Genomic DNA, 24743 nt, shown 5'->3' on the forward strand with positions numbered 1-24743 from the left:
GGTCATGTCCCCTCAGGGTTGGGGCTTCTTTGCTTCTCCCCCCAGCCATGGCAGCTTTGGGGGGGGGGGGGGAGGGGTCCTGCACCCCTCAAGCTGGTGTGTGCCCCCCCCCCTCCACCCACCTAGCATCCTGCAAACTAATTTCTAAGCGTGGTGCTGCAGGCGTGGCTTGTGACCCCAACCCTTGGGCAGGGATGTCGTTTTTGGGGTGGGTAAATGCAGACTGAGGGGGCAGGCTCTGGGTTGGTGCCTCTCCTGCGAGGCTGCAGGGCTTGACCCCGTCTGTCTGTCTGTCCATCCCATCGGTAACCAGGGGCTGGCAGCTCTGGCCCTTTGCTCCCTGGAATCAATCATTTACCTGCCTGCGACCTTCGCTTCGGCCCCCAGCCCACGGAGGGTTGAGGGGGTGAAGGAGGGGGGTGTTTAGCTGGGGCTGGGGCTGACCTTGTGCCTCGGAGTGGGGTGATGCAGCATCCCGCACCCCTCTCTCCCTGTTTGGGGGCACCCCACCGTCCCAGCTCCACTTTGGCCCCTTTATCTGCTGCGTGCTCCTCTCTGGTGGGTCCCTGTGCAGGGCTGGGAAGGCGGCCCAGTGCCGCCAGGAGGAGGAGGAGGGGTGGGGAGAGGCCACGCCGGAGCTTTGCCAGATGTGGGAAAGGAGAGAAGGGGGGAGACGCTTTTTGCCGCTGCTTCCCGCCACGTTGGGGAGGGGGGACAACCCCCCATCCTCGAGCCGCCACGCTCACGACCGGGACGGAGCCTTTCACCCCGGCCAAGTGAACCAGCTTTGGAGCTGGAGCATCCCCAGGCCAGCGTGTGTGTGTGTCCCCCCTCCATTGCAGGGTGACCGGGTTGGGTGGGTGGGTGGAGAACCGGGTGCCGATGACTTTTCCCCCCGCAGCGCTCCCCGCTCTCGCCTCCCTCCACCCCCCGCATTGTTCCCGGCTCTGCAGGCGGGAGGAGGAGCAGGGCCAAGGGCCAGCATGCGGTAGGCGCCCCGTGCCGCCGAGGCAGGCAGGAAGGCGGGCAGGAAGGCAGGCGTCGGGAGCGTGCCGCCGGCTGGAGCCGCCTGTCATGTTGGTCGAGCTGTTCTTCCAGGCTGCCTGTGTGTCCCTGTTCCTCCCGGGCGGCCAGGGCAGGGTGTACCCCGGGAGGAAGAAGCTGGCCAGCTTTGCTGTGGAGAGGTAGCCGGGGTTTCCCCTTTTATTTCCTTCTCCCTCTCCCAGCCACACCTGGGGAGGGCAGCGCGCCGTGCAGAGCACCGTGGGTCTTGCCTCCGGGGGCTCCGGATGTGCCTCCCATCCCGGCTGGAGGGGCTGGAGCCCCACGCGTCCCTCCATCTGTCCCGGGGGTGGCCGGGACCAGGGGAAACGTGACCCCCCGCATCTGCGTCCCGCTCCATGTGTCCTGCTGGGGGATGTTTCTCCCCGGTTACCATGTGCAGGGCAGTTCGGCTTAGCCATGTCTCTGTCCTCCCTCGTACGGGGGTCACGCTGCTCCCCGGTACGCACCGTACCTGCCTCCCCCTGGACTAGGCGCGTTCCTGTGTCCCCCCTTGTCCTCGCGCTCCCCAGGGGGGAGGAGGAGGTCCCCCAGGACCTTCGCTCTGTGTCCCGGGGGTTTGGGGCAGGGCGGCCTCAGCCTCTCCTCCGTCGTGCAGGCGCCGTGTGGGGCCCCACGTCTGCTTCTCGGGCTTCGGCAGCGGATGTTGCCCCGGGTGGATGCTGTCTCCGGGCAGCGGGCAGTGCACCCTGCGTGAGTAATGGGCCCCGGGGATTCGCGGGGAGGGGGTACACAGGGGACGGGCTGAGGGTGGGGGGGACGGTCCCTGCCCTCTTGACAGCTGCCTGTCCCCGCTCCCCACAGCGCTCTGCTCCTTCGGCTGCGGGAGCGGTTTGTGCATCGCCCCCAACCTCTGCTCATGCCCGGATGGAGAGCAGGGCATCACCTGCCCAGGTACCCATCCACTCCTGCTCCCGGGCCCGCCGGGAGCTGGGATCCCTGGGCTTTCCTGGCAGGGCAGGTTACCCCTCGTGGGTGGATGCTGAGGGTCGCGTCAGTGTCCCCGGGGACCCCCATCCATGTTTCAGAGCTGCCAGGGACCTGCGGGGAGTACGGCTGCGACCTCTCCTGTAACCACGGCGGGTGCCAGGAGGTGGCTCGGGTCTGTCCCCTCGGCTTCTCCATGGTGGAGACAGCCAACGGCGTCCGCTGCACCGGTGAGCCAGGATGGGGAGGGAAGCTCCAGTGGGATGGGGAGGGGGGTGTCCCAGTGGGCGTCCCCCCCCCCCAGTCTCCAGCTCTCCCCTCTCGCCTCCAGACATCGACGAGTGCCTGAGTGCTGCCTGCGAGGGTCTCTGCGTCAACACCGAGGGCGGCTTCGTCTGCGAGTGCGGCCCGGGCATGCAGCTCTCCGCCGACCGCCACAGCTGCCAGGGTGCGCGGGGACCACGGGGACCGAGGCGATGGAGCCAGGCAGGCGGGGGGCAAGCGGGGGCCGTGCAGGGCTGCCGACCCTCAGCCTCTGCCCCCCTCACCCCCCCCAGATACAGATGAGTGCCTGGCCACGCCGTGTCAGCACCGCTGCAAGAACAGCATCGGCAGCTACCGCTGCTCCTGCCGGCCTGGCTACCACCTCCACGGGAACCGGCACTCCTGCGTGGGTGAGCGTAGCCCACCAGCCCTTCGCCCCTCTCCGTGCTGCCCAGATGGCTCCATTGGGCCACACTGGAGGGGATGGCTGGGTGCGAGGGGCTCCCTCCTGAGCCACTGCCTGCTGTACAGCCCCCCCGGCCCTGTCCGGGCTCTGATGGTGTCCTCATGTCCCCCAGATGTCAATGAGTGCCGGCGGCTGGGGGAGCGTCGAGCCTGCCAGCACACCTGCCACAACACGCCGGGCAGCTTCCTCTGCTCCTGCCGCCCCGGGTACCGGCTCAGCGGCGACAGGGTCTCCTGCGAAGGTACCCAGCTCCTTCTGGGAGACACAGCCACCCTCCTCACCCCGGCTCCCCACCTACCTGAAGTGACGTCTGCTCCTTCCTCCCTAGGCTACCCCAAATCCATCCTGGCCCCATCGTCCATCCTGCAGTCCCTGCAACATCCGCCCACCCTTGTCCTGCTCCCTCCCGGCTCTGGGGGTCCCATCCTGGTCCCCAGGGGCTCCCCCTCACCCCATCTACCTGCCGCAGCTCCTGGTACCCAACTCCCTTCCTTCTCTCCTGCCCCGGCATCCCCAGCCACCGAGCCATCCCTACGGGCTGCGGGAGCCCCCGGTACCTCCTCCCCATCAGCCCCTCACTGCTGGTACCGGGGGGCCCCGCGGGAGCCCGGTGCTCACTGGACGGAGCCGGGGTGCCGGAGCTGCACCTGCCAGGTAAGCACCCTGTCCCCCCGGCCGCCACACCAGCCTGGCCAGGGCTGAACCAGCACATGCCCTTCGCAGGGGGGACGAGTGCTCTGCGAGGCCGTGAGCTGCCCTGTTACCTGCTCCCACCCGCTGCCTGCCCCGGCCGGGGGCTGCTGCCCCAGCTGCACAGGTGAGACCCCCTGCCCCCTGCCTCCCCCAGCCCCGCTTTCTCTCTGGGCTGCCCCCCCTGTGACCCACCGGCCTCGCAGGCTGCCTGCACGAGGGGGTGGCCCGGGCCGAGGGCGATGTCTTTTCCCCATCGGATGGGAACTGCACCGTCTGCGTCTGCCTGGTGAGCCCACACCATCCTGGGGTGGGATGGGGACGGGATGGGATGTGGTGTCCTCCCCCACCTTCCCCCCGGTCAGCCCTGGGGATGTGCCTCTGGAGCAATGGAGGGGGATGCGCTGGGGCAAATGATGCCCCAGCACCATCCCCCCCATGGTGGGAAAGGGGCACATCACCCCTCAGCTGCCCCACGACAGCCCCGTGTTCCTCCTCACAGGCTGGTAACATCTCCTGCATCTCCCCCGAGTGCCCCCCGGGCTCCTGCCCCAGCACCTCGCCAGCTGACTGCTGCTCCTGCCAGCCAGGTGGGTCCCCCAGGACCTCCAGCCTCTGCCCATGAGGTGTTGGGTGGGGTTTTGGGTGGGGGTCATGCTTTGCTCCCAGACTCCAGCCACACTGCCTCTCTCATCCCCAGCAAAGTGCAGTTTTCGGGGCCGCACGTACACACATGGCACCCGCTTCAGCCTGGACGGGGACGACTGCACCGTCTGCGTCTGCCGGGTAGGTCCTGGGAGGGCGTAGGGGGGTGGTGGTTGGGGTTGTCCCTGGGGCTGGGGTCCCCAGGGATGGGTTGGGGCTTCTCTGCACTGTCCTGCTTGCGTGGGGCAGGACCCAGCCTTTGGGACTGGGGCTGGCCGCAAGGCCAGTAGGGTGCCATGTCCCCATGTCCCCAGGGCGGTGAGGTGGAGTGCTCCTTCGCCCCCTGCCCCGTGCTGGACTGCCCACAGCACCAGCGGCACCTGGGCCCAGGGCAGTGCTGCTTCACCTGTCGGGACTCCCCGGCCCCCGCCGGTGAGCCTGAGCTTTGGGGGGACACGCCTGGCGATGGGCATGGCGGGGTGGGGGGGACACAGCGAGGACGGGATGGAGGAGATGGCTAGGGATGGGGAGGGCAGGATGCAGGGGGGTCCAGGGGATGGGGTCAGTGGGATGCAGGGGGACTCCTGGGGATAGGGAGGGTAGGATGCAGGGAAGGCTCCTTGGGATGTGGAGGGCAGGTTGTGAGTGGGCTCCTAGGGATGGGAAGCATGGGATGCAGGGAGGCTCCTGGGGATGAAGAGGGCGGAATGTAGGGGGGCTCCTGAGGATGGGTAGGGTGGGTTGCAGGTGGGCTCCTGGGGACGGGGAGCGTAGGATGGGGAGGGCAGGATGCAGGGGTAATTCTGAGGATGGGGAGGGAGAGATGGGTGGGGAGTGCTCCTGGGGGTGGGGAGGGTGGGATGAGGGGGGGCTCCTGAGCACAGGGAGGGGTAGGGGACAGTGGGGAGCTGGATGTGGGGGTGCCCGGGGGCGGGCAGAGCTTTTGGGGGCCGTGGGGTTTGGAGCTGGGGAGTGGGCACTGGATGGGAACGTCAGACATGTCCGTCAGCACCCACAGACACCAGGAGGGTGACGTGCGGGGCTGGGGGTGCCCGTGTTCCCCCCCGTGTCCGCATCCCCCCCCCCAGGTTGCTTCGTGGATGACAACGGGGTGGAGTTTCCCGTGGGACAGATCTGGTCTCCGGGCGATCCCTGTGAGTTATGCATCTGCCAGGTGAATGAGAACCTGCTCTGCTTCACTCCCCCTACCTGCCCCTGCCCCAGCGCACGGCTCCTCTCCCCCTCCTTCCCTCGGGATGCTCCCGGCCGTGGTCCCCCCCCGTCCCCCCGCAGCCCCCCGAATTGGTGGGGCCCCGAACCCTCCGGCTTCGCGCGGCCGGAGGTCTCTGTCAAGTGCTTCTCTGCTGCAGGCAGACGGTTCGGTGAGCTGCAAGCGAACGGACTGCGTGGAGACCTGTCCCTACCCCATCCGCATCCCGGGCCAGTGCTGCCCCGACTGCTCAGCAGGTGATGGGGGGCGGTGGGTGCTTGTCGGAGGGGTGCTGGTTCTTCAGCATCCCCCCCCCCCGCCCCCTTCCTCCCACTCTGAGTCCTGAGTTGGACCAGATCCAGCAAAGCCGGGCTTAAGCAGGCAGGTCTCCTGAGGAGGGGTCCCCAAACCGCCTGGGGACCCCAAGTCGCCCCTCTCCTCCCCGTAGGCTGCACCTACATGGGCAGGGTCTTCTACAACAACGAGACCTTCCCCTCCACCCTGGACCCCTGTCTCAGCTGCATCTGCCTGGTGAGCGAGAGCTGCACCGGGGGCTGCCATGATGCTCTTGGGTCCTGCCCCTCGGGCTGAGCCCCACAATCTTTGTTTTCCTCAATTGCAGGGAAAAAAAAAAAAACCTTTAAAAGGAGTTAAAAATCTCGGGAGGGCTCGGGGGCTGCCCCGCTTTGTCCCCAGCCCCCCCTGCTGGGTGCTAACACCAGGCTCTCCTGTGTCTTTCCCACCTCCCACAGCTGGGCTCGGTGGCCTGTTCGCCCGTGGACTGTGCCATCTTCTGCACCTACCCCTTCCACCCCGAGGGCGAGTGCTGCCCCGTCTGTAAGGGTACGGACCGGGAACGGGGGGGGGGAGGGGGGAAGGAAAGGGGAGGGAAGAGAAAATCCGGGTGCCCGAGCCCTTCTCAGCATCGCCTCACACCCCCCAGACTGCAACTACCAGGGGAGGAAGGTGGTGAACGGACAGACCTTCACCCCCGAGGGGCAGCCCTGCACCCACTGCACCTGCCAGGTGAGGGGGGGGGGGTGCTCCCGGGGCCGGGGAGACCATGGGGTGCCGGTACTGAGGGGGACACACACACATAAACAACACACACATGGTTCATCTCCCCCCCCACCCCCCAAACTTGGCCCCTCACCGCCAGCTCGGGGAGGTGAGCTGTGAGAAGAGGCTGTGCCCCCACTCCTGCGCAGAGCCCCCCACCCTGCCCGCTGCCTGTTGCCCACCCTGCCAAGGTAACGGGGGTGCCCCGGGGTTTGGGGTGGGGAAGTCTGACTTGGGACCCCCGCGGGTTTTGGGGGGGGGGCGGGTGGGGTTGGGAGGAGAGGGAGATTCTAACTGACAGCATCTCTCTCTCAGGCACAGACGTGCGGCTCCCGCTGCAGAGCAGCGACCTGTCCCTGTCCCCATCCCGGGAGGACCCGGCCACTGGCACCCCGTACCCCAGCCCCCCAGGATTGGCCCGACCCCCCCAGCATCGCCTGGCTCAGCTCCTGCTCCCCAACACAGCCCCCCTTGGCCCCAATCCAGGGAGCGATGGGGCCAGGGAGCCCCCTCCGAGTAGCCTGAGCCCCTCCAGGCACCCATCTGCAGCCAGCCTGCCCCCAGATACCCCCCCTGAGAGCCCCCCAGCTCCCACGGGCAGCCCCAGCCCCGAGGTGCAGGGACCCCCCGGGGACGCAGACCCCAGTGGGGAGAGTCCTGGGGGGCAGGTGGCTCCTTAGGTGGGCCTGGTGTCAGGAGGAGGAGGAGGAGGAGGAGGATGAAGGAGGACGGGGTGGGAGGGGTCTGCAGGACCAGCAGGCCTGGCCCACCAGGCCCCCCAGGGGTGTGGGTGGCTGAGGGGGGGATGCCGAGGGTGGGCACCAGCATCCCCACTCCCATGGGTGTGTGGGTGCTGCCTCCTTCTCAGGCAGGGGCTGCACGTCCCCGTCTGTCCTGGATGGACCTGGATGTCCTGGATGCTCCAGAGAGGCAGCACTGCAGGGTAGGACCAGCCCTCCCACACCCCCCCTTCCCCACCCCAAAAACCTCCCGACTCTCTGGGTGCAGGATGGGGGGCTGGAAGATGCTGGGGTGCCCCGTGCCAGCCCCCAACTGTGGCACGTACCCCTGGGGTGGGCACTGCCTCTGGTTCCTGGTGTGGGGAGGGGGTGAGCTGCCCTCCCCACCCCACCAATAAAGCCACCCTGGTATTTATGCCCCGTCCCCCTGCTCCTGCTTGCACCTGCTGGTGTGCTGGACCCAGCCACGGGGCTTTGGAGTGAGCGGGTGTCCCCTGAAGTGAAGAGGGCAGTGCTGGAGGGGGGTCGTTCCATCCCCCACCACCCTGCTGAGTGGGGTTTGGAGAGACCCTGAGTGGAGGGAGAGGGGGTTTGGGGTCTCTGGTGGGAGGCACCCCATCTGCTGGCCCATGCTGGCAGCACCGGGCCAGCAGCGCCAGACCCTTCTCGGAGAGACGTGGCACAGGGGAGGGGGCTTCTCCACGGCTTTATTGCACTCGGGGGCCGTGGCAGGAGGGGATGGGAGCGCCGGGCAAGGACCAGCCCTGCCTGGGGACCCCAGAGCAGCAGGGTACGCCGCCTGTCCCCCTCCCCAACGCAGAGGCGTGCTCAGGGCAGGCGGGACAGTCCCACCATGTTGGTGGCCCTGTTGAAGATGACGTAGTATTCGCGGATGAAGACGTCCCCCAGGATCCAGAGCTCGCCCGACTCGGTGGGCACGTCCATGCCCTCGATGCCCAGGGTGCAGTACCCGTTATTCTGCAGCCAAGGAGACAGCGGTTACCAGGTGCCAGACCCCCCCACCGAGCCCTGTCCCACCCCTCTGAGCCCCCTTCCTCGCAGGATCCTCACCTCTATCACGTAGGCTCTGGGCGGCAGCGGGAAGGCTTTACCGTTGATGTGGAATATGATGCTGGGCATTCTGTTGATGGCATGGCAGCTGACCTGGAGGGGGAAATATGGGGTAGATGGGGACCAGTCTACCTCAGAGGTACCCCGCAGGTCCCCAAAGCCCCATGTGCCCCCCCCCACCCCCCCGGGGCCTCACCTGGCCATTAGAGTTGGCGCCGAGGATGCGCAGGATGGTGGTGACGGCTCTGTTGGGCATGGCCAGCAGCGAGGTGCCCGTGTCCACGATGGCCTCGCAGCCGGAGGAGCAGGCGACCTTCTCCCCTCTGATGGAGACTCTGTGGGGAGGAGTGAGGGCTGAACCTCAGGAAGAGGGGTCGTACCTCCCAAACGACAGGCTGAGGGGGGGAGGGCATGGAGCCTGGGGGCTGCGGCAGGGCTACCTCTGCATGGAGATCTGCCAGTAGGTCTGGGCAGAGAGGGGGATCCAGGCAATGCCTTTGGTGGTGTAGGAGGGATCGATGGCGCCGAAGAGAATAAAGCTGCCGCTCTCCTCGTTCCTGCAAGGCAGGAGCTGTCAGGGGGACATCCCACCCTGCCACCTCCCCCCTCCCCCGCCACCGAGGGGGGCTTGGCTCCCATCTTCTGGTGGTTTGCCATGTCCCCCCTGGAGCCGCAGGGGAACGGAGCTGGAGCCGGCCCCAGAGGGAAGAAAAGGGGAGGAAATCCTTGGCAAGGGCTGTGCAGGTCTGGCCAGGGCATACCTGCTCAGGTAGACAGAGAAGAGGTCCTGGGCCACGAGGTTTTTGGTCATCATGTTGTCAAAGATAGGGGTGGCTCCGGAGGAGGCGATGCTCGGGAAAGCCAGCCCCAGGATGCCATCGAAGGCGGTGTAGTAGAAGAAGACACCGGGCTCGGACTCAGCCAGCCCAAAGATCTGGTTGACAACCTTGATGCCCGCAACCTGGCCAGGGAGAAGGAGAGGGGTTTAGTTTTGGTGGGAGGTGTCCCAGTGTCCCCTTCCCATGGGATGGAGGGGGGGGGGGTGGGGATGGACTGGTGCGCCCCGCCTTACGGTGACAGTGTCATAGCCCAGGACGCCGCTCATACTGCCAGTGCCGTAGGCGATGTAGAGGCTGTCGTTGGTGCCGATGAAGGTGGAGGAGTCCGCCGGGTTGAAGCGGTTGTGGTTTCCTGTGGGTATGGGAGGGAGACAGTCACAGTCTGTCCTGTCCTCAGGGACTAAGGACACTCTTCCAGTGCCTCCCACAGTGTCCCAGAGCAAGGGCAGGGAGCTGACCAAGCCCAGGGCTTCCCACTGCCCGATTGCTTGGACACCTACTGCAGGCCAGGCTGGAGCAGTACACTGAGGGCACCCACAGGTTGGATGAGCCGGTGTCGAAGACGACAGTGAACTCCTGGGCTGGATTACCGATGGAAATGACACCGTAGTACTCATCCTGGCAAAGCCATTGGGTGTAAGGGATTAGCAGGATGGGTAAGGGGCTAGAGGGACATGTAAGGGGCTAGTGGGATGGGTAACAGGGGAGGGCAATGGGTACAGGGTTAGAGGGATGGCTACGGGGCTAGCAGGATGGACAGTGAGATCAGTAAGGGGCTAGTGGGATGGGTAAGGGGTTAAATGGGATAGGTAACGCGTTAGGGGGTGGCTAAGAGCTAGCACCCCTAGTAAGGGGATAACAGAATGGAAAAGGGGCTAGCAAGACAGATAAAGGGCTAGTAGGAGGGGTAAGGGGTTAGCAGGATGGGGAAGGGGCTAGAAGGTGGGGTAAGGGGCAATCTGGATAGGGAAGGGGCTAGCAGGATGGGTAAGGGGCTGGAAGGATAGGGAAAGGGCTAGCAGGATGGGGAAGGGGCAAGTGGGACGGGGAAGGGGCAAGTGGGACAGGGAAGGGGCTAGCTGGATGGGTAGGGGCCAGCAGCCTGGGTAGGGGGCTAATGGCCAGGCGAGGGGCCAGTAGCCCTGCGGGCTGGGGGCAGTGCTTGACCCTGCCATGCTCACGCACATCCAGGTAGTTCTCCAGGGGCTCCTCGTAGACGCGGTTGGGGAAGTACTTGGCGGCCAGGTTGAAGGGGTGATCCTTCAGGTACTGCTCCAGCAAGCCCAGCTCCTTCAGGGACTGCCGCAGGGACTTCACCTTCCGCAGAGGGACCCTGCGGCACGGGGCAGAGGGGAGCCGATCCGTCACCCGGAGCCGGGCAGGGACACGCCTCCGCAGGGGGGTGGTGGCTGGTACCCCTCACTGTGTGCTCGCCCCATGCCTCGCCCCACAGCCCCACCTCAGGGACCATCCTCATGGCAGGGAGCCAGGGCAATGTCTGGGGCTGGGGGGGCTGTGTGTGTGTCGCCCCCAGTCCCTGCTGCTGGAAGCCAGGTAGTCACCCCATTTGCCTCCCTCAGCATTGGGGGGGGGGGTCCAAGGGACCGCGCGGCAGCTGCCCCCTGATGGGCTGGTGCTCACCTGAAGACAGCGCAGTGGCCAAGGGCCACCAAGCCGAGGAGCAGGAGCAGCTTCATGGTGCCGGCGACCCAGGCGAAGGGACACAGCGAGTACGCCCCGGGCCCCAGCCCGGCTCCTTATATCCCCGGCACGCTTGTTTGGCCGGCGCCTCCGATAAGAAAGGCAAACGGCTCCAGGGGCAGTTATCACAACGTCCTTAAGGAAGATGGCGGGGGGGAGGAATGTCAAGCCGAGGGCTTTCCATCCTCACCGCCGCGCAGGGATGCTTGCGGCAGGCTGGGGCTGGAAGAGAAACACCCACCAGTTACTCTGTGTCCTGTGTGTGGGGGTACTGGGAGTCAGAGGGGAGACAGGATGTGGGGATGAGTGTGCCCATGCCGGGGTGTTTCCCCCACCCACGGGGTTTCTGGCTGCCAGGGGGTGCAGCCTTATGCCTGTCCTGCAGCTGCCACCCAAGGGCGCACATCCCTTGGGGGGGTTGGTGGCCCCTCACCGCTGCCCCTGGGCACCCCAGCCTGCCCTGGAGTGCCTGCCCACCCATGGGTGGGAACTGAGCCCCGCCTGGGCTGCTGCTGGCCAAAATCCTGCAGCAGATGTGGGGCTGGGGTTGGATTTGGGAAGGATGGGGGAATTGGGAAGGATGGGGATTTGGGAAGGAGGGGGGATTTGGGAAGGAGGGGGGATTTGCTTTGCTTTATCTTGCACCGACATCCAACAGGGAAGCGTGTCATTCCTCACTGGCTTTCCCCACCACGGGTGCCGGCTCCGGAGGTGTGTCTCCATCCCCTGCCCCTGTTGGCAGGGAGCTGGAGGCTCATGTCCTCCACCACAGCAGGGCCACCCCAGCCTCACCGTGGGGAATTTCTTCCCAAGATTTAGTCATCATCTCCCCTCTTTCAGTTTAAACCCTTTCCAGCCCCCATCCCATCCCCACACTCCCTCGGCACCAGCCCCTCTCCAGCTTTCCTGCAGCAACTCGAGGGACTGGAAGAGGCTCGGAGCTCTCCCCAGAGCCTTCTCCATTCCAGCCTGAACCTGGAGACTTCATCCACCTCCATCCATCCATCCATCCATCCATCCATCCATCCATCCATCCATCCATCCATCTCAGAGCTGCTTGTGGAACTGGGACCAGCTAGGGGAAAAGACTAGCTTTGGATGCTGCTGGTTGAACACCACCAAGGTCGCTGGACCAGGTGTCCCCGAGCTTCCGTCACAGCAGCACATGTTTGAGATGTGGCTGCTGGCACGGTCACCTTGTCCTGCGCTTGGAGGACAACAAAACCAAACCCCGTGCCAACAGAGTCAGGGACCGGCCCTCCTCGAGGCACCCACAGGCTGCCACTGGCTTTCCCCCCGTGGTATCAGTTTCAATCCAGCGCTGGATTGAAGATAAAAGAGTTGGAGACAGAAGCTAAATTACCCCAGGGGAATGAGATTAGGAAGGAGCTGGTAGGATCTGATGAGTGACACCGGGGAAAAAGGGAGGAAGCACCTCCTTGTCCTCCAGCAATTGGGAAGATGTGATGCGTTCAGGTTGGGGCTAGAGGAGTCCAGAAAGAAGAAAGAAGAATTGGGCTGAACCCCCCACCCTCCAAAATGGGAAGAGCCTGAAAACCCCGCGCGGAGCCTTGGCATCGCGTTCCCTGCCAGTGTCAGGAGCCAGCCTGTGCCCACGGGGAGCTCTGAGCTACCAAGAGACGTGGAGATCAGCACCTGAACTTCACCCCTCCCCTCGCCCTCCCCGCCGGACCCGGCACAAGGAAGCTGAGAAGGGGCTTGCTCTCCCCAAACATGTCCCCACTGTGCTATGCAATATGGGGAGCACACAAGGTGGAGAAGCTGCCCTGGGATCGCTCCCGTGGGCTTTTAGATGCTGTTGCTTTGCCCCCGGCGTGTCCATGCACAGGGAAGAGGCTGCTCCTGCTGGGAAAAGCTCTTCCTCCGCGGCACCTGCGGAGCAGCATTGCTCCATGGGGACAACCAGCTCGGGATGCTTTGCCCAGGCTGCTGGAGATTGAGAGCTGAGGTTCACCTGGTTCCTCCTTGATGGTCCTGTGCTGGGAGCCCTTCAGAAGCTTCCTCGCACCTCGGTGCTGGCGGAAGGTACGACCTGTCCCCCCCATCGGCAGCGCTCGGGGTAAGGATGGGGTTTGGAGAGCTGTCAACGCTCGCGCCTTCCCACCCGTGTGCCCTCCGAGGTCTGAGGCACGGGGCTGGCTTGGTGCACCGTTCCATGCTGGGGAAGATGATGCTGTAGGAGGTCCGCAGGAACCGGCGTGGGCTGGAGGAGGTGGTGGCCAGAGCTCTGCAGACTTTCCATTGGTGCGGCTCCGGCGTCTGAGAACCTGTGATGGAGAGGAAGGTCCTGCTGGAAGGGGGAGGTGGCCCTTGGTCCATCGGGGAACAGGAGGTAACCAGTGGGCGCAATGAGGAGGGGGAGTGCGGTGGAAGGTGCCCCTTCTCCTCAGGCAGCGATGGATTTTCCTAACGAGCCGATGCATTTGAGAAAGGGAAAGCTGGCAAGGTGGTGACGTTCCATGCTGGAATCCTTCCTTTGGAGCAAGCTGGGCTTTGGGGACTGAACTCTGGACTCGCTGTCACACCTTGCTTCAACCTGGCCTCTTTCGCTTCAGGGCTGCTAAGCTTCCTTTGGGTCGGCGTCCTTTTCCTGTCAGAACATCAGGGGAATGACAAGGTTGTCTGGGCACGGGAGGCAGGGGCTAACCGGTGCTCTCATGGCCAGTCCCCTCTCCGGGCAAAGGGGATGCCTGGGCTGGAATGCCATTTGGTTTGTGGCACTGGGGGAATCAGAACTCCATTCTTTGCTCCCCTGATCCCATCCTTGGGAGTCATCTCGTGTGTTCTGGCAGGTAACAGGGAGGGGGGTTTTTGGCCAGCACGAAGAAGTGGAAACTGAGCACCAGAGAAACCTCAGAACAAAGAGTCTGCACCATTAAAGCCAAAAACCAACAGGAGCATGGGAGGATGCAAAAATAACCCCCCTGAGGGCGTGAAATGACTCCATTTGGGCTATGGAGACACTTTTCCAGGGGAGAAAAGGTAAAGCCCCCGGCCCTGCGCAACCACGCAGCGACCAAGGCGGTGGCATTCCCTCCAAGGGCCAATTCCAGGGGGAAGGATTTTTGCTGGTATTCTGGCTAATGAAACGTCTGGGCTTGGCCCTTCCGGAGGTGGAAGAGGTAGTGGCTCCAGAGATTAAGGTCCTCTCCCTCCAGGATAACCTGGCTCTTGGCCCCAAGCTCGGCAATGAGGCGGCTGAAGCCGGCTGCCTGGCGGCACGGCCGGATTTCAGCCCTCTCCTATCGCACTGAGCTTCCCTGTGCTGGCGAGAGTGTGATTCCGTGGCTCCTTCCCAAGCCTTTTCCACCCAGGCTTCCTTCAGTCTTTATTAGTACACATTTTGGAGCCCTCTGGGGAAGCTCAGACCCTCGGGGCTTGGAGGAGGATGTGTGAGGGCCATCTATCGCTTAATGCTCTCCCAAGGGGTGAGAGAAACGTCCAATGCTGGGTGGGGGGCAGAACTAAAAACAAATCGCCTCTTCCCCCCCAAAAAAAGGTGCGGGAAACCCTGAGGGAACTCAAAGCCGAGGTGTGAAGAGCTGGAAACACAACTTGGCTTCATCCTCAGAGTGGCTGCGGGCAGGGAGGGCGGCAGGTGGGTGCCCGGGCTGGGTGGCAGGGGGTGGCCGCTCTGTAATAGCTCTGCTTGGCGGCAGAGGGCACCAAATGATGTGGAGATCCCAGCAGTGTTCCCCAGGAGCAGATCAAGACCAGCTGGAAGGGATGAACCTGGAGGCTTTTAGCTCTGGTTTCACCCGTTCCTGCAGCAGCTGCGGCTGGGTGAGGGTTCCTGCTCAATAAAAGCCACAGACAGTTGTGTTTGCATCCAAAAAACACCAACAACAGAAAGGTTAGGATTTCAAAGCCTGTTTGTGGCGGTGCCCGAGGAAGGCAGGATTTGATCTCCCCAGTGCAGAGGCCGTACCCGGGCTCACCACCAGCTTGGGGTTACGTGGAAGTGTGAAATGACTCACCTGGGGTGCTAAAATAAAGCACCCAGGGTGGGCTGGACGGTGGCTGGAGTGGCTGTGGGCGACTACGAAGGCAGAAAGAAGAGTTGGGTGGCCACCTTGACCTTCCCCTGCGGAGAAGGGCTGATGGGGAGGTTTTGCTGCTTCGCCGCTCCCAGCGATTGGCATGAGGAGAGACAGCTCCTGACAGCAGCGTGAGAATCACTGCGGGTACCCTGTCAATCTAGGTCACAAACAACAGGGAGATGGGCACCTCCAAAAGCTGCCCTGGTTCCAAGACTGGCAAACAAATCCCTGATCCCCACTGGGAAGACGGCGGCCGTGAGGTCGAGGCTGGGCCCTGATGGCCAGGGGGAAGTTTCGCCGGGATGGGATCCGTACAAGATTGGGCACCGGTGTTTAGAGCCGTAGGCCAGGCAGGACCGTATTTCAGGCTTTACAGGACTTTGCTGACTCAGCTCAGAAACAGCCTTATCCAACTTTATCTCTGCGGGCTGGAAAAGCTCGGCCTGGAAATAAAACAAACAAAATAAACCAAAACAAATAATAAAAAACACATCACCTTACCCAGAGATACCTTATCGCAGTAACTGCAAATTAAGGAAGCAAACTTGTTTTCCAGTCCCTGTTCCTGGTCTTTTCTTCCCATAAAGGCGTTATCGTACATCACACGGTTGCTTTATCGGTACTGTCAGATGAAAGGCGCGAAAGCGGAGGGGAGGGAGGTCCAGTGTGAACTTCCAGCTCTTTCTACCAGCTGTGGGCGATCCCGGACAGCAACTTAACACCTTGGGCGACCACCTCGGTCTGTGGTTGCTAAAGCAGCGAGTGCTCTTCTTTTCGGGCTGGGCCACTGAGATAGCGGCTGGACCACGGGGACCACAAAGCTTCCTAGTTGTGCAAGGGCGAGCGCAGGAAGGGAACTGGTTTGTGGCCAGAGGTACGTGACGTGGTGCTGAGATCAGCCGAAAGTCGCAGCGCTTTCTGAGAAAGCTCCTGGTGAGGAGACTGTGGAGGGGGGATCTGGAGAAAGGCTCTCCTGCCACCCGAATCCTTCCTGGTTGAGGAACACAGAAAACATTGTCCTGAAAACAAACAGCGTGGAAAGAAGAAAAACAAGACCAGCATTATCAATTTTTCTATTTTTCTTCCTTCTGTTGGGAAACGCTCCAAATCATATTTGACTCCTGGGCTCAGAAGGAACCTTCAGCCAAAACCGCAAGTGAACTTGGCCAGAAGATAAAGGAGAGGTGAAACGTGACAAAGGATGGGGATGGCTGAGATCAACCCCTCTGCGCACCAGGGGTTTGGGGGGGTCACTTTTTTTAACCTCTGGCTGATTGCGGGTTGATTCGCTCTCCAGTCTTACACCGCCACCCTCCTCCACTCGGGAGCCCGGAGAAACACCAGCTGCGCTAAAGAAGCTGGAACGTCTCCATTTTGCTCCGAAACCACTTTTCCCAACTGCAGCTCGGATTCCTCGGGGCAGGAAGACTTCAGCCCAATCTAAGCCTCCTCTTCAGAGGTTGGCTCTGGAGCCAAACGCTCCTTCCCGAGAACGTTTTGCTGCCTTCTTCCAGCTCTGGCCCAGGCCACGAGCACCCAGTTGAGCCCAAAGAGCTTGGCTGTGCTCGCCCTCGAAATCTGGTACTTGGTATAACTTGAACATTCAGAGGATCACAGAGTTGTAGGGGTTGGAAGGGACCTCCAGAGATCATCGAGTCCAAACCCCCTGCCAAAGCAGGGTCCCTAGGACAGGTCACACAGGTCAGAGTCTAGATGAGGTTTGAATATCTCCAGAGAAGGAGACTCCACACCCCCCTGGGCAGCCTGTCCCAGGGCTCCATCACCCTCACTGGGAAGAAGTTCTTCTGCATATTGGTGCGGAACTTCCTGTGCTCCAGCTTGAGGCCATCGCCCCTTGTCCTGTCCCCACAGACCACTGAGAAGAGGCTGGCCATTTCCCCCTGTGTCCCACACTTGAGATATGTCATTCTGGCGCATGCCAGGCTTTGGCATGTGAATCTTTCACTTGATACAGGAACTGAGATGTATTACGGGCAGCTGAAACCATCTCTTGTGCAAATCAAGGATGCCAATGAAGAGATAATGGGCATATCCTTCAGCCTTAACCAGAAAATACCACCCACTTACCACATTTTTGATTGCTGGTAACACTTTATCGTTTAGCCCGACACTTCCGTGTGCAGTTGGCAAGGGACAAGGTTGAACTCAATCCACTGCTCGGTTTCTTACAGCCCATTATAGATGAAGGAAATGCGCCCTGGCCCTTCCACGTCGGCGGAGACCGCTTCTCAACCAAGCCCCAAAAATATCGATCTCCCTGAGGAAAGTCAAGTCCCCTTTTCTTGCAGTAACATTGGGGTTTGACCTGGTTATCAGCCACGCCACGAACAGGCTGCCCTTGATTAGACCACAGGGTGCCTATTAGGATTCGTATGACTCATGTTTATTATACAACAGTCAACAGGCCTCACGTGGTGCGGGTCTCCGGCAGGGACGAGAGGTGCCTTTCCTCAGCCACGTGCCTGGATCGCTTCTCTAACAGCTGGGTGACCTTGGCCGGCCTCTCCTCCGAGTCGTTCCTTCTCCCTTCAGCGGCTCCAACCCGGCTCATCTGGCAATGTGGAGCTTTTCCCCACCTTAACGCAACCCTTCGCCTTGCTGGCGTCTGTGGGGATGTGGAAGAAGAGGTGGGAAAGGGGAAGGAGGCTTTGCGTGGTGGGTGAGGGGATTGGAGCTTCCCCCTGTCTTGTGCTGCTCAGGAACTGAGGAAGAGCTGAAAGAGGTACTCAAGATGGACGCGCTTTTCTCTCTCGGGTCCAGCTACGCCACCTGGGAAAAGAGTAAAACAACCCCAAAATAAGCTGTTATACACATTTGTTAGCACGTTGCTGAGGTCTGTACGTACTGCCTCGGCACAGAGATACCTCAGCTAAGCAGTCCATACCCGTTACCTCACCTCCTCTGCTTCTCTGGCCCCTCTTCACTTGCATTTCCATCGAGTCATGTCCCCCATCTCCACCTGTACCACACCTTTGCTGCCACGTGCCTCTCCACGCTCGCTCTGCCTCCCTCCCTTCACCTGTCAAAGAAGCTTGAATTTAATTTTCCCTTCTCACAGGGCCAGACTCAGTGGGATTAGAGCTGAGAGAATTCCAAGTCACCAGAACCAGCAGGCGTCGGAGCGCCTGTAATCCCAGCTGCTGCCCAGCATTAGATGATCTGCGGAGAACAATGCTGACGAGGTTGTGACAAGGCAGAAACCGCTTCAAATCTCACCATAAAACCCAACCCAAACTCCTCTACGCCTGAATTTCAACCAGCTGCCCGCTCGGTACACCATGGCTAAGCTTCGTTTGTAATGCTCTCCTTTTTAACTCTTGTCACCATGATTAATCTCGCCTAATCTTCGTGGCTCTACGGCTTTCCGCTTTTCTGACCAAGGCAGTGAGGACAAAAGTGTCCACGCAGCAGCTGCCGCTCAGGGTTCACGTGGAGATTCTGAATCAACCCGCAGAAGAACCGCAGCGCAGCTCTCGCCGATCCAAAACCTCGACGGCCGCGGCGCAGCAGGCAAGGGCGCCTGAGGGGAAGACGTGCTTGCTGGCGCCTGGGGGAAAAGCAGCTCCGGCTTTACTGTCCCTGGGCTGGCAAAAATCTCGCTGCTTACAGCACTCAAGCTGGAGTCGGGCAGTGCTGCTGCCCGTTCCCAGATTAACTGCTGTGGTGTGACTGATTTTATCATCCTGACATGCAAGGGCTTCTGCCAAATGGCGCTCGCTGGGTTTCGGTGCTTCGTAGCTACGTGAGACACTCCTAAAAATGTTACAAAAGACACAGGTCTTCCAGGAGCAGAAGTCCACTCACTCACATTCCAGTGTGCACAGGCAAGCTGGGAGGGCCAACCGCATCCTGGGCTGCATCCCACATGGCATGGCTGGCCCGGGAGGGGATTGTCCAGCTCTGCACTTCATGGCCTCAAGTCCTGGGGGACGTTTTGGGTGCCACAGAACACAGGGGAACATAAAAATATTGGAGAGTGTCCAGAGGAGGGCAGTGAGGATGGGGCAGGGTCTGGAGGGGAAGTCTCCTGAGAGGTTGAAGACCCTGGGGTTGTTCAGCCTGGAGGAGACTGAGGGGAGACCTCATGGGGGTCTGTGGCTTCCTGCCAAGGGGAGCCAAGGGGCGGGTGCCCATCTTTCTCCTCTCTTTGGGGACCAGGGATAGAACCGGAGGGAACAGCATGAAGCTGCGCCAGGGGAGGTTCAGGCTGGGTGTCAGGAAGAGGTTCTGTACTAAGAGAGGTGTCAGGTGCTGGCACAGGCTCCCCAAGAAGGGGTCACAGCCCCGAGCTGGGCTGAGGGCAAGAAGTGTCTGGATGATACACTTAGTGCCAGCTCTGACTGGGCTGGGCTGCGTGGAGCCGGGGGTTGGTCCTTATGGGTACATGCTCTGACTCTGTGGGGCTGAAGACTGGACCAACACGCAATGGTAGCACACAATCATTTTGCAGACTGGTAATTTTTCCAAGGGGGAAAAAACCGTAAGTAAATACAAGTCAGCCGGAGCGACACCTGCCCAACGGCATCGGGAAGGTGCTGGGGTGGCAAGGCAGCCCTGGCGCGCCAGGAGCAGGCAGGGCACGGAGGCTCCCGCCAGCCACAGCTCGAGGAGAGCTACACCGGCTGGAAGGGCCGCTGCGTTGGCCTCGGAAGGCGGCGGCGGGTCCCGCGGAGCGCGGCCTCCCGTGCAGGACGAGACGCCCAGCCGAGAGAGCCGACCCGCCGCCCCCGCACAAGATGGCGGCCGCGGGAGGCACCACTCGCCTCCTCCTTCCCGCCCAGCCCCGGCGGGGGCGCACTTCCGGTTTCACGCCGGAAGCCGGAAGTGCAGCGGCGGGCCCGGGAGGGTGGCGGTGAGTCCAGGGCGCCGGCCGGTAACGGGGCAGGGGGGGGGGCGGCTGCTGCCCGCCGCCGCCTTCCTGGGGGCACCATCCGTGGGCAAGGGCGGTGCGCGGGGCTCGCACCAGGAGGGAGCCGCGGCCCCCGGGCCCGTCCGCTCCGTGGGCCGCGGCCTCCTTGTCGCCGGCCCCCGGGAGCAGCCTACGTTAGGCGGGCCCAGCTCTGCGCTCCCCCGCGCTGCTGCGGCGAGTAGGCCCGGGGTGGGGGACGAGGCTTCCCCGAACCGGGGGCAGAGCCCCGAGGAGCTGCCCCCGGCCTCTCTGAGCCGCGCTGCCCTCTCGGTGAGGCCGAGCGTCGCTTCACTGGCTGCATTTTATCTCCGCGCCGCTAAAACCCCACGAGATCCATGAGGCAAGAGCCACTGCCCGGTACCGATGCCTGGGTGGAGCTGGGACTGTGCCCAGTTCCTCTCCTCCACCCTCCTGGGCACCATTTGCCCACTTCACGCAGGCGACCTGTGAGCTCCATGCCCCCGTGGTGACAGTGATTGAGGTCCCCGTGCCCTACTCATCCTACTTACCCCCCTCTTGTGCTCTGCAAACCTGGATTAAAGCCTTAAACCCCCCCCTGTAAGTTCATTCCCATCCGCAGGGCGACGAGGGTGCATAGGTACGCATGGGGTAGGGGAGTGAACAGCCACCCAAAAGCCAGGAAATTACTCAGACGGGTTTGTCTGGATCCCGAGTTGAAGAGGTTTGGTAACCCCAAGTCTTACTTCATCCTTCTGTGTTACGTGCAGAGGCTGGCGCCGCGTTCCCGCCGTGACATCCTCGGGATGTTTCACCCGCCACACACGCACCCCAGGGTGAAAGGCAGAAGATCAGGACGCCGCTGAAATCCCCATCATTGTGGTCGGCTGCTTGGTAGGTGCCTTTCCCTTGGCAGGAGGGCTCCAGTCCCGCATTTCTCACCTGCTTTTTTTTGGCCTGTTCCCTCATTAGTGCATCGCGTGGCTTCGAACCTGTGACACGAGCATCTGTTTGCTAAATTGGCCCAGATTATTTGGAACAAGCTGCAGAAAATCTCCTGTTTCTCAGATTTTGGTAGCACTTGGCTGGTTTTTAATAGCGGATCCAGTTCACCGTGTAGGAATAACACCGTCGCTTCGCTTTTTTTTCAGAGGGTGGCAGCAAGGGAAGTGACAGCACCGTGTAGCTAGGAAAGAAAACAGAGAGAAAATGCATCAAATGAGCAGGGAGCTGGGAAAACAGGGTGGTGCCGAGGTAGGGGAAGACACGGGTGACAGTGCTGGTGCCACCAGCGGGCGCGGCGAGGTGAAAGCAGATCCCAGGAGCTTTGTTCAGGAATGGGACGGTGCAGTGAGAGCCAGGGTGATTGAGTCAGTGGCTCTGAGTGGGTGTTTCCTTGAGAAAACCGCCTCGCACACGCCAGTAATCCTTCCAAACATGCTGTGAAAGGGAAAAAGTGGTCAGTTACCGGCACAGGGAGGAGTTTTCCCTCTTGTTTTGCCTTCGCGGATCCCATCCCTCTCTGCTGTGGCTTTTTCAATCGGTTTAGCAAAGCTGGTTGGAAATCCCTAATAGGATTAGGACCTATTTGCAGTTGGCTTTAGAAAAACCTCCTCTTTATTCGACTTCCTTTGTCCTAGGAGCCAGCAGCTCCTCTGGAAGGATGGACACGCTCAGGAACCGGACAGTGGAAGAGCTCCAGGAGCTGCAGGAAAACACAGAGGAGATTGAACGCCTGGCCTTGGAGTCCCAGGAGGTGCGGGAGGGCATCAGTGAGCACTGGACTTCATTAACTCATTGCCCCAGGGTGACTTACACCCTGTCTCCTTCCGCAGATTCAGGAGCTGCAGCTGGAAAGGGAGATGGCCCTGGCTGCCAACCGCAGTTTGGCCGAGCAGAACCTGAAATTCCAGGCGCCGCTGGAGACGGGGCGCTCCGACCTCTCCAACAAGTATGAGGAGCTGCAGAAGCTGGCTGAGCGCTGCAGAGAGCAGAAGGCAAAACTGGGTGAGAGGCTACAGGACCTTTTCCCACAGAGGGCTGCAGAGAGTTCGGCACCTTTCCTTTCTCCTTCTGCCTGTCACGGCCATGCCAAGCTGCCAAACACTCTGGGGTGGTATATAAAAACAACGGGTATCCTCCCGTTTCCCGGTCAGACTGGGCTGGATGGATGAAGGATGCTGTCTTAAAGTCCTTCCCTTTTCCTGAGGCAGGCCGGCGCTCCTGTGCAAGCACAGTGGGACTGTCTGCTGATGATTTTCACCCTCTTTCGTCTCTTTAATGTGTTGCTTTTTGTTTCTCCAGAGAGATTCTCGGCAGCGATGCACCCTCAGACCTTGCTGGATCTCCTGCAGGTGGAAAGCCAGAAGATCGAAGAGGAGTCTGAGGTGAGCTCCAGCTTTGAAATCCATCAGCAGTTTGAAAAGCAAGGATTATCCCTCTGTAGTTTGGCTACTCCAAGAAGATCGGATTGCCCTTTGTTGTGTGCGTGGTGCTGGCAGTCTTCTGTGAGAGGGACGTGTAAATCCTGCGCTGGGCTTGGGGAAGGAAAGCAGTGGGGTGTGGTGCTGAACCCATCTTCTCTTCCAGAAAATGGCTGAGAAGTTCCTGGAGGGCGAGGTGTCCCTGGAGACGTTTCTGGAGCAGTTTTCGGGGATGAGGAAGTTGTCCCACCTGCGCCGGGTCAGAGTTGAAAAGCTGCAGGAGATCGTGAGGAAGTCGGGAACGTCGCAGGAGCCCGGCAGGGACTCAGGGCAGCAGCCGCCTCCTCCCGTACCCGCTCCCACAGACCCACCGAAGCCGCAGCCCTTCCCTTCGGGGGCTCCTTCCTTCCCCTTGCCCTACAGCCCAACCCCAAACATGCCGGTCGGCCCCACAGCCCACGGAGCTCTCCCTCCCGCTCCCTTCTCTGGTTCCCCTGTCACCGTGGGGTACGTCGCTTCCCCTCAGCCGAGCGCCCAACCTGCTTTTCCCTACAAACCTCCTCCAGGTCCCGGATACCCGCCGGCACAAGGTGCCACCTCCGCACCGGGGTATCCCAAAATCCCCTCGGGAAGCTCATCTCCAGCTCCAGGCTATTCCTGGTCTCCGTCCCGGGGTTCACCTCAGCCCCCATCGTTTCCCGCCTCTCACCCCTCTCCACCACCACCCAGACCCGCGTACCCTCCCTACATCCCCCCCTCAGCAGGGAGACCACAGTGCCCTTACCCAACCCAACCTCCCCTCCCAAATTTCCCTATCGCCCCTCAGCCTCCCTATCCTCCTGGAGCACCCCCACCTTTTGGGTACCCTCCACCTCCAAACCCTCAGCGTCCGGCTTGGCCTGGCTACTGAAGCAGGACTCCAGGGGAAGCATCCTCTGCTGTTCTCTCCTCATTTTTGGATTTGGGGTTGTTTTTGAGGACTGAGGAAGAAGAGGAAGGTGAGAGCGTCTCTCTTCAACCCCTCAGTGTGAGGACATTACGTGGGATAAGAGATGGTTAGCAGCTGCCACGCAGCGGGAAGTGGGGGGAATCAGCCCCCTTTCCCCACGGGCTGCAGCTCGAGGTTGGGTCGAAGTGTCCCCTCCCAAATTGGCTCCTCCAGGCTCTGGTGTGAAATTCGGCTGGGCTATGGCGGGAGCGATGTGGCCACCACCGGACAGCCGTGTCCCCGCTTCGGCTGGCTGTGTGTGCCTGTCCCCTACGCGGGTAGCGCATGTTGTATTGTCACTTTAAGGCTTTCTCACTGTTTGGGAGACGCTGCTGGGGGAACCTCTGACTAATCCCCATAGGAAACACTTCCCTGGCAGCGAGAAGCAGAGCCAGCCCAGCTCATGGGGGGCTCTTGTAGCTGCTGGCTCACCCTGGGCCTCGAGATCTGGCTGTGATCTGTTCCGTGTGACGCTGTGCTCGAGCTGTTCCAACCGTGGCGGTTGGGTCAGGTCGGGCTTCCCCCAGCCCTCTCCCCACCTGCGCCCAGCATTACTGGGGTGCCCCGCTCGCTGGGGTTTGGGTGCTCCCACCTCACCAGGGAGCAAAATCCCAGCAAACCCCCAAACCTCTTTAGTGCTGCTCCAGAGTCTTTCCCACCCTCTGCCTCACCGAGAGCACAGAGGCTCCGGTAGCTCCCCAAAATTCAGTGTGTAGATCTTAGCCCTGGTTTTGATGTAAAGTGGGCTGGCCCGGTGTCTTGGGCTGCGGCTTTTTGGGAGGAGCAGGAATTGGTGCTGCTTGCACCCAGCTCTGCGAAACCTTGGGGTGCCCGGCAGCCTCCTGTATCCCCCCCTTTCTCATGGTTTCTCACACAGGTTTTTCGGGGTGCTGCGGTCTCCAGCCTTCCTCACGTCCCCCCTTCTCAGGAAACACTAGGTACCAGGAGGGCGCGACGGGGTTTGCTTTGCTCAGCACTTTATCCTTCGCCTCCTGCCTCATCTCCCTCTTAAGTTATTTATAAGGAAAGATCACTAATGGGCTGGAGCGCGGCGAGTGCCCGCGGGGCTGGATGGTTAATTACAGTAATAAAGCCGACGAATTGCACGCGGGGTCGCGGCAGCGCTGCTTTGGGAACTGACGGGGCATCCAGCCCCCTCTGTCTATTGATCTCTTGGTGCCCTCCTGGCGCCGTCACCCCGGCTTCCTCCTGGGCCGGTCGATAACCCCCCCCCTCCCAGGACCATCTTCCCCCACCTCCTCCTTCCCGCTTGCTTGTTTCTGTCCCTCCTCCGAGGCCAGTTTCACCTGGGGCTCTTCCCCATCACCCCGTTCCTCCCCTCCTCTGGCATCATCCTGCCTTTTCCCTCCCCGCCTGGCAATCGCACGGTCCGAGGAGTAGCACCGGTCGCACAGGAAGGAAGGAAGCAAAATTACTAGGAAAAAAAAACACCCCAAACCCAACCCAATTTTACTACGGGGGTCATTGCTTATTAAATATCTCAGAGTAATTCTCAGTACGTCTCCTGGTGCTCCTCCCATCCGCGCTTTGCTGTGTGGCTCTGCCCAAGCCTCGCGTCGGCCCACGGCCTTGCAGCTCTCCCAGCAGACGTGGGGTCTGGCGGTTCTTTGCTCCCCATGCTCGGCACCCCGGTATCGGAGCGATCGTTCCCCTTTCAGCTCGGGTGGGAGGAGGAGTGTGGTTATCCC

The 24743-nt window shown here is 61.6% G+C and overlaps 3 protein-coding genes across 3 annotated transcripts; 2 read left to right on the forward strand and 1 right to left on the reverse strand.

Moving 5' to 3' along the window:
• Positions 1–1064: 1064 nt before the first annotated feature.
• Positions 1065–7049, forward strand: VWCE (von Willebrand factor C and EGF domains). Its single transcript, XM_084263198.1, has 20 exons — positions 1065–1184; positions 1661–1755; positions 1867–1956; positions 2091–2219; positions 2321–2437; positions 2547–2663; positions 2832–2960; positions 3048–3373; positions 3443–3536; positions 3616–3698; positions 3912–3999; positions 4110–4195; positions 4369–4486; positions 5143–5228; positions 5425–5521; positions 5713–5795; positions 6017–6107; positions 6208–6290; positions 6424–6514; positions 6639–7049. The coding sequence occupies exons 1-20, from the start codon at positions 1075–1077 to the stop codon at positions 7001–7003; spliced, it is 2478 nt and encodes an 825-aa protein (XP_084119324.1). The 5' UTR covers positions 1065–1074; the 3' UTR covers positions 7004–7049.
• Positions 7050–7891: 842 nt separating this feature from the next.
• Positions 7892–10712, reverse strand: PGA5 (pepsinogen A5; the record flags this gene model as incomplete). Its single annotated transcript, XM_084263842.1, has 9 exons — positions 10615–10712; positions 10159–10306; positions 9474–9591; positions 9207–9325; positions 8896–9095; positions 8575–8691; positions 8331–8469; positions 8135–8227; positions 7892–8041 (listed from the first exon to the last, which is right to left on the reverse strand). Exons 1-9 carry the CDS (start codon positions 10668–10670, stop codon positions 7892–7894), a joined length of 1140 nt encoding a protein of 379 aa, XP_084119968.1. The 5' UTR covers positions 10671–10712.
• Positions 10713–21286: 10574 nt separating this feature from the next.
• On the forward strand, positions 21287–24140 carry VPS37C (VPS37C subunit of ESCRT-I; the record flags this gene model as incomplete). Its single annotated transcript, XM_084262681.1, has 4 exons — positions 21287–21379; positions 21459–21630; positions 21928–22010; positions 22213–24140. 4 exons carry the CDS (start codon positions 21287–21289, stop codon positions 22954–22956), a joined length of 1092 nt encoding a protein of 363 aa, XP_084118807.1. The 3' UTR covers positions 22957–24140.
• Between the last annotated feature and the right edge of the window lie 603 nt (positions 24141–24743).

Source organism: Gallinula chloropus, assembly GCF_964237585.1.
Source record: "Gallinula chloropus genome assembly, chromosome: 4".
In the NCBI taxonomy this organism is placed as follows: domain Eukaryota; kingdom Metazoa; phylum Chordata; class Aves; order Gruiformes; family Rallidae; genus Gallinula; species Gallinula chloropus.

What these genes read in the sequence shown, in the direction of transcription:
- VWCE (XM_084263198.1), top strand. Translation starts at nt 1,075, where the DNA reads ATGTTGGTCGAGCTGTTCTTCCAGGCTGCCTGTGTGTCCCTGTTCCTC. An exon ending in GCCAGCTTTGCTGTGGAGAG is followed by an intron (nt 1,185 to 1,660) that starts GTAGCCGGGGTT and finishes TCCGTCGTGCAG; the next exon opens with GCGCCGTGTGGGGCCCCACG. An exon ending in GCACCGTCTGCGTCTGCCGG is followed by an intron (nt 4,196 to 4,368) that starts GTAGGTCCTGGG and finishes CCATGTCCCCAG; the next exon opens with GGCGGTGAGGTGGAGTGCTC.